General features: G+C 41.2%; 1 protein-coding gene across 1 annotated transcript; it reads left to right on the top strand.

Annotated features, from left to right (window-relative positions):
- Positions 1-251: 251 nt before the first annotated feature.
- LOC116260512 (F-box protein At2g32560-like) lies at positions 252-5,005 on the top strand. Its single transcript, XM_031638926.2, has 5 exons — positions 252-1,898; positions 2,385-2,464; positions 3,015-3,193; positions 3,835-3,909; positions 4,565-5,005. Exons 1-5 carry the CDS (start codon positions 1,227-1,229, stop codon positions 4,750-4,752), a joined length of 1,194 nt encoding a protein of 397 aa, XP_031494786.1. The 5' UTR covers positions 252-1,226; the 3' UTR covers positions 4,753-5,005.
- The last annotated feature ends 3,378 nt before the right edge of the window (positions 5,006-8,383 follow it).

The raw sequence follows: 8,383 nt of genomic DNA on the forward strand, positions 1-8,383 counted from the left end.
ATACCATTCAATCATGGTTTCCCATTGGACGGCTAAGAGGGGTGAGGAAGGCAAAGAAAATAATTTCTTACCTCAGACCGCAGGATACCGACTGCCAAGCATGTTTCTGTTGCTGGGGAAGTTTGGTGGTATTGGTTGGACATCAGCCCAGTCTCGTGGTTTGCTCTTGACCCACGTTCTCGGCGCACTGGATTCACCTCTGCTCTCTCTCTCTACAAATATAGCCAGAGTGCTGCAGTTGAGGTGATATCTTGGAAGAAGAGAGCGAGAGCGAGCGAGAGCGAGCGAGAGAGAGAAAGTCCGGGCACGGGAGGGGAAGAGCTGTTACAGAGGCAGGGGAGAGGAGGTAGTGTTAGAGAGGGAAGGGAGAGGAAGAGGTACCATTTTTTTGACTGTGATGAACATCAGCTGAGAGGAGTGAGGCATAAGGGGGCCCCGCTTCTTTCTTTGTTCATCACAGTTGCGCCTTTCCTCCTTCTGCAATGGTCTTGTACCTAATCCTGATACGAATCCGACCAACAAGACTTCTGTCGTTCTGTTGAATCGGAGGGGCATCATTCAAGTTCTTTCAGGATATAAGTGTACCACTCCTTTCTCCGCCCCTTCACACACCGCTCGCACGCAAAGACACACAAATCTCGGCCTCTTACTTGAGAGGTTCGGAACTCTGTCTAAATCTCCTCCTTTCTCGACAGCGAAAGAACAGTTGTTTTATAAAGTGGTTGTGTCTATATCTAGTTCTGTGTCAAACCCTGTCCGTTGCAGCTCAGCTTACTACGCTTTTAAATAAGACTTATTATTTGGGCCTATAAATCCTTTTGTCCTTTCAAGCCAGGATCCCGAAGGTTCAGCAAAATTGGTATCTGCCTGTACCAGTTGTGACGATCGTCTTGAAGCTGTGGTGTTTTGTAGTTCAAGCCTTTCCCGTCCATTGTTTAATGGGATTTGTGTCTTTCGGAATTCTTTGTTAAGTGTAAAAGCAATCTAAATATCTTTTCTGTTTCCTAGGAATAGGCTCACTCTAGGTCAAGGGTTTATAAAATAGATGCAGTAAGGAAAAGAAAAAAAAAGGACGGTGTTGGTGCTGTTTGCTTGTTCTAACAGCATCATCTTTCAATCTGTCATTATATCCCCATACCAAGATCCAGATCTACAGTGAATTTCCTGAAATTCGATTGTTCTGATAGAGCTTTTTCTCAGTTTTCTAGACTACCATTGTGATAGGGATGCTTTTCTTCTTGATATCTTGCCTTTCATTCCTATTCATCTTCGAGACCCTATCTCTACAATTCCTACATTTTCATGTTCGTACCAGCAAGGTGATGAGCCCTTTTCTGGTGCTCCTCTGGCAAGGGCTGTTACGCTTGTGCTGTCAGTGGTTGAGAAACACTGGTGCTTTTGACTTCAAATTTCTGTCAAAGGTAACAACAAAGATGAATATCTCGTCGAGGCTTGAGAGCATGGAGAAGCCAGCAGAGAGGCTGTCGTTACTCGATCTGCCGGAGTTGGTTTTGGAGACAATTCTTGGCAGACTGCCGCCTGCTGGGCTCTGTAATATGGCCATAGTTTGCAGTTCCATGAGGGACAGATGCTGGAGTGACCATCTGTGGGAGAGACATCTAAATGAGAAGTGGAGTGGGGTACTTGGTCAGGCTGCATTCGACGAATGGCAGCAGTATGTTGCAGCAAGGAAGAAGCCGGTCGCTTCTGATGAAGGGAGATCCAAGGGATTGATGAGGAGTTTTTCCTGTATTTTGCCTTTATCTTGGTTGAAGTCAAAAATTGATGGTGACAGTGGCAAGCCGATGACCTCTTTGCCGGTAGACTCAACTATGTCCTGGTATTTGTCCCTTGAAAGTGGGAAATTTTGGTTCCCTGCGCAGGTCTATAATCGCGAGGTAAGATCCTTCCTTTGAAAATTCGGATCTCAATTGAGTCTTGTCTAAGTCTGCTCTTTTTGTTCTTGTGATCCTATCTGTGGATGAGAGTTCGTTTCCGTACCTTGTCATGGGATAGGGAACGATCTCAAACTTTCTTTCCTTTCTAAATAATTTCAAGGTCATGAATCATCATATAATGGAAATTGTTCTGGTGACTTGCTCGTCACTTGGTGCTACATCCTTTCTTTTTGTAATTTTCTTAGTTCCATGTTCCAGAATTCTGGAAAATTGAAAATTCTTTTCTTCGGACCCATATAAGAGAGTTTTGTTCATTGATGTTCTTTACTCATAAAAGTGATGCATTTTGTTGGAGATCTATTAAATAGTTGGTTGGAGTTCTGTTTCTGGTATAATTCTTTGGTCTTTGAAATATACCTTTTATTGGGGTGATCGTAAAGAGATAAAAAATTGGCTTACTTACCACCTTTCTTTGTTTGCCTACAGCATGGACATGTTGGGTTTATGTTGTCATGCTATGATGCTGAACTTAGTTATGATTGCCAGACTGACACGTTCCAGGCAAGGTAATTTTCCACCGAATCCCCAAATGCAATGAATCTCCTTGCTTCTGACTCTCTGGGGGATTGCTTGTCATACCCAACATCTTCATGAGCAGTTATGAGAGGTGATACTTTCACTTAAGATAGACTAATAATTGAAGGTTGATCCCATATGTTTAAGCTACTGTGGTGCATAAGATCGATCGTTTAAGAAACCATTCCGTGTTATCTAGCTTTGAAATATTTGCAAGTAATAAATTGGTCCTGACTCCCAAAGTGATTTTTTTAACTAAATGATAACTATGTCACATGACACGCACACACCCACATTCACACATATTCATTATTTATATTCATAAAATATAAATGACTAAACAAAAATTACCAAAATAGAGTCTCTCTGCATCCATGCCGTGTCCTGCACCTTTGTCCAGCCATTTCTATTCAGCTGCAGTGCTCTTCCAGACGTGTTTGACATGGCATAGACAATTAAATTCACTCCATTGGAGAGATCCAGTGGTGGGTGAAGAAATATCCAAGGATGTCTTCATGTGTTTCAAATTTCTTTTTGTAGGTACCCACCACATGGCCGTCGGACAATTGTTATTGAGGAAGGAATCCCATGGGAGAGATTGAGAGCAGCTCCTGTTGACACTCCTGCTCGAGATCTCCATGTCTCTGATTGTCTGAATGATCTGCGGCCTGGTGATCACATAGAAATTCAGTGGAGAAGGAATAAAGAATTCCCATATGGTACATATCTTGTTCTTTTATTATGAACTACTGAACAGGGTATTTGGAAGTTTTTGTTGGTGTGGCTATCTGCGTGTACTTCCAGGCATAAATTTAATTCGTGGTTTCTTTCTGCAAAGTCAACAAGTGTGAAAATTGTGTTTAGAGATATGCATGAGATACGACTCATCCTTTCCCTCTAGTTTTGACTTTGTTCACGTAGAAAAAGGTGTTTGTGTAGTGGTCATTGAAACAAACGCTTCCCTCTAGGTCATACTTTTATCATATGGGAGTCCCATGTGATAAGGGGACTGTAGTGGCAGCTTCTGTGAAAGCAATTGGCTGCACGTTCTTGGTGCCGTCACTGGTTTCTGTTTCATATGAAGGGTACCTTCTGTTCTACCAAATAGTGCATTAAGGAAAAATGGCCTTTCTGATTTAATAGGCCCTGATATTGTCTTGGCTTTAATTAATATTGGCTGTCAATTTCTGTTCATTGGTTTTCATTATACTTTTTGCTGAGTTTGGTGGCCTGTCACTGATCTGCAAGCTGTTTCCTACTTGTGTCTTCAAGATTGGGAATTGACAACTTCACACCTGAAAAATTTTATTGTCTTTGCTTATTCAAAACTTGATCATCTTTCCTTATTCTATTATTGCAGGCTGGTGGTATGGTGTTGTTGGTCATTTGGATTCATGTGGTAGCACTGATCGCAATTGTTGTTGCCATCTAAATGGTGAGAAGATTTCATATTTTTTTAATTCTAGTTCTAACTGTAAGCCAGAGTTGCATACTGATCCTGCTTTGCCAGTTTATTGCATTCAAGTTGGGATTTCACAACCAAAGTTGGTGCAACCCAATCTTGAGGTGAAGATGTGTTCAGGATGGTCAAAACCTATACATCAACCCTTTGTACTTGTTGCTGAAAACAAAGCTTTCTGAGCCCACAAGATTTGATGCATTTTCTACCATTAGTTTTCAATCAGTAAAAGGACCTTGTCTTGCAGACGATTTTGGCTACTCAAAAGCTGATCTTTGCTAACAAACGCAAACTCCATACATCATATCTGTACATTGGATTTTTAAAAATGAAAAGATTAAGAAAAAAAATTTGCACAATCATCTGTGGCAAAGATGCATAAATAAAATCATTTATTACCCAAAACAATGCCAAATATATTGTAGCGAATATATAAGGAACATTAAGATATTGAATTTTGTATATGTTCTCATACATGTTTGCTCCCATGCCCGTTTGGAATTCCGCTTAGATGATTCCTGATAACATGTTTTACTGCTTCTTACCTTAGGGAACATATTCTGCAACTCACGTAATGCTTCTCTGTTTTTCTCAAGAAAAAAAAAAAAAAATCATGTAACGATGTTTGCAGATACTGTGATCTTGGAGTTTAACCAGTATGCACCTGGTTCACGGTGGCGGCGAACTGCCATCAGCCGAAAAGACCATAGAGAAGAAGGGAATGAGGCAGGTGGATTCTATGGTGGTATCAGGAAACTGAGTAGCAAGGACGAAATATCAACTTGGAGGCATCTGTGGCCGCACGACATCTTGGAGTAGATATTCGAGATACTCAAATCCAGCGACCTTGTCTTTGATTCCGAGTATCAGCAACATCATCCGATAAACAGGCTACCCATAAGATGCCACACTTGGTGTTTCCTTTGAAATTTCTATTTTACGTACCTGTGTGTATGATTTTAATTTTAAGTTTAGGTTAAAGCAAGAGAATAGCCATTAATCCCAATTGGTTATATTAGAACATTTTTTAAGGAGTTTATGAAATTAATGTTTCGATTGACTCCCACTGATATACGACTCTCTCATTGAATAAATACTGCAAATGTAGTGTATCTTAGTTATAAAAAAATGTCGTGGTTGCTACTAGTTAGGCTTTCCTTGTATTGTTATGTTTTACTCTTATATTTGCGGATATGTCTAAAATGAATACCATTAGACTTTGTGGTTTCTGTTAACTTTTACCACAGAAGGATCTCTAGTACTCTGTCAGTGTCACGACATTTCTGCCATTTCGAAGCCAGCTGATGTCCTGATATTTCCAAAATATCACCAAAAACGAAACGGAAAGATATTATCCTTAGATGTTCCTTATTTTAAAGTTTTTCATATGACTTTTCATGTTTTTAAGTTTTGATTTCCCGTTTTATTTCTTTTACGTGCTTGGTTTTCCTACCTTTTTCTTTATATTTTTGCAAGAAGGGAATTTGAAAAGCAATCATCTTTTAACTATTTTTGTACTTTATTTTTTAGGATATTTTCGTGCTACTTTTATGCGAAAATGACCATCATGGGAAATCTCCCAGGATAACCCTTGCCAAGAGTGACGTTGGTGAATATGCCTTGGACTCATAGACGCGGAACCTTTATTCGGAACACATAGGCACGCAAGGGCGCAAACACACGCAGAAGAGCTCCATTGGAAAGTTAGAAGTCGGAGAGGTCAATAATGAGCATAGAGAAGTTAAGAAGCAGAAACACATAGGGTTAGACTGGCTAAATCAAGGCATAAACTTCAAAGACAATGGGGCCGTTTATGAGGCCAACGAAAGCACACCATTGGCACAGGGTACAGGCCATTGAAGGCCGAACAGCAGCTTGCCAAATGATTAAGCACATACACTAATGTGGAGATAGTGGCGAAGATAGTCTGGGCCACAGCAAAGAGTCGGGAGAATCAAGCCACGATAGTGAATTAGACCACACAATAGAGCAGAACCCTCGCTGAAACGGGCAAAGAATGAGCTGAGTTGGCAGAGAATCGAACTTATAGTGGCAAGGAGCATAAGTGGGCCAGGGGCCAAAGGTAGCAACAGCAGGGAATAGTAGCGGCACAAAGATGAGGTCAGGAACAACATAGAGCAGCAATGGGGCCAAGTAGAAAGTGGCTAAGAGGCTGGAAACAACAGCAGACTGCAGACCTATAATGGCGAAATGGAACATCAACGGGGCGGAATAGCAGAAAGGCTGGGGGAGGGGGTTGGAAGATAACGATGTTGGGGCCATGAACATCAATGAACCGAAGGACCGAGCGGCTAGAAGCAGCATTTGGGCCAAATAGCAGTAAAATTGGAATAGCAACTGGGATGCAGTAGGACAGACCGTTGAAGCTGAAGTAGAATGTGGTTGGCGGAGCAATAGGATGGTCTTAGGAGCACCATGTGCGCCAACAGAGAAAAAAAGATCCATTTGAGCAGCATGAGAATGGGGAAAGTGAACCAACAAGTAGAATTGTTAGCAAATTGCTTTGAGAAGATGAACCAATGTCCTCAAAGCTAGGGTTAAAATAGAGCTTCCACAACTGCCAATGCAAAGGCCAACAACATGCAGCCATAGACCGGCAAGCATTGGTGAGCTGGGTGGGTTAACATACAATAACTATGGTTGGAGATAACAAAAAGAATAGCATCAAAGGAAAAATGACTAGAACAAAACATCTGATATAATACGGTTTCAAACACATGAACCTCATCCACAAATATTCAAGTGAATGGCACATAGGGGCCACCAATAATCACGGACCCTAGAAGAGATCAGATGGAGGTCACACAATGGCTATGAGGAAGAAAGCCAGCTGGGATAATAGCCTCAGAGTGAAATATGAATCCTCACCCACAAACAAAATAAACATAGCATATGGGATAGCAAAGGAGCGTAGGAACTAGAGGAGTCACTGCCCAAGGAAGGCAGAGGTTTTGGGGAAACTAACAATGGCAGAATGGGCTCCAATAGATGTAGGGGGCAGGAATATGCCATTGGCATATTGAGTGGTGCAAGATCCCCCAAGAGTAGAGAGACGGCAATGTGAGAGAGCATCTCCAAAAGATGGAATAGGAATAGGGTGAAGGGAAATGGAAGAGGGAAGAGGGTGTGAAAGATTCTCCAAATGTCAAGGAGAAATCAACGGATGAACAAGGCAAGAAAAGATTATCAGGAGGAGGATCGATTCAGCTAAGGAAAGGATTTTCAAATTTTAAATTATATACGTAACTCCTTGGCTGTAATGTTGCCATCTTCATACCATTGTAACGTTGGATTCTTACCATTTTGTACCAACCTTATAACATTTTACTATTTCCATCTTTACATCATACCTTGTAACCTTGTAACATATTACAAACATTCTACATAAATCAAGGAATACTCTTGCAGCTGGCAACACAAGAGATTTACTCATCTTCTGGAGTCGTCACTTTACTTCTCTCTCTCATTCATGGTATTAGAGACACAAGCCATTAAGCTTATGGCGTCATCTTCGTCGATTTCAACTCTCGTCTCTATGAAGCTAAACAGAAGAGTCAACTTGAATCCATGATTATATCTCAAGATCTGATGAAGTTTGTTGATGGATCGGGTGAAACTCCACCAGAAACCATTATAAGAGATGGCAAAGATGAACCCAATCCGAAGTTCGCCATATGGAGGAAATCAGACCAATTGGTTTCAAGCTGGATTAAAGCCACCATCTCCGAAGCTATTCTCGGTCAAATAATCAGGACTCACTCAGCGCGAGAAGCCTGGACAATGCTGGAAAAATCATATGGTTCGCTGTCTCCACTATGAGTCATGTTATTAAAAAAGTTGATGTTCATCAAGAAAGGTAACTTGGATATGGTCTCTTATTTGCATAAAGTTAAACGTAGTTGATTCTCTGGATGCTGCTGGCTGTCATATGCCAAATGAAGATTTGGTTCAAATCGTACTACTTGGACTTCCATCAAAGTATGAGAATCTGGTCACCTCTATAGTCGCGTCCACTGCAAAAATGCCTAGTTTTGTCAAGCACTATGATCTTTTACTAAGTCAAGAAACACGTCTTCAACTTATGAAACATGATATTGCTGAATCACCTATTAAAAAACAAGTCACTATAACAGCCTTCAATACCATCGAGGTTGCAGACATGGGTGTGGTCGAGGTTTTTATCAAGGACGAGGTGGACGTTGTAGAAACCAGCATCATCAAATGACTGGTTTTCAGCCGAACCCTCAACAACCATCAGCTCCTCAACTGCCTAAGAAATCTATTGAGTGTCAATATTGTGGTTGTAAGGGTCACACAACCAAGACGTGCTGGGATATTAATCCCCATGCATTCTCAGCCTTAACATTACAGGAATCGGGTGATGAATATTGGTATCCAGATACAGGGGCAACCAATAATATTGTTGCTA

This window comes from Nymphaea colorata, chromosome 9 (assembly GCF_008831285.2).
Source record: "Nymphaea colorata isolate Beijing-Zhang1983 chromosome 9, ASM883128v2, whole genome shotgun sequence".
NCBI classification, from domain to species: domain Eukaryota; kingdom Viridiplantae; phylum Streptophyta; class Magnoliopsida; order Nymphaeales; family Nymphaeaceae; genus Nymphaea; species Nymphaea colorata.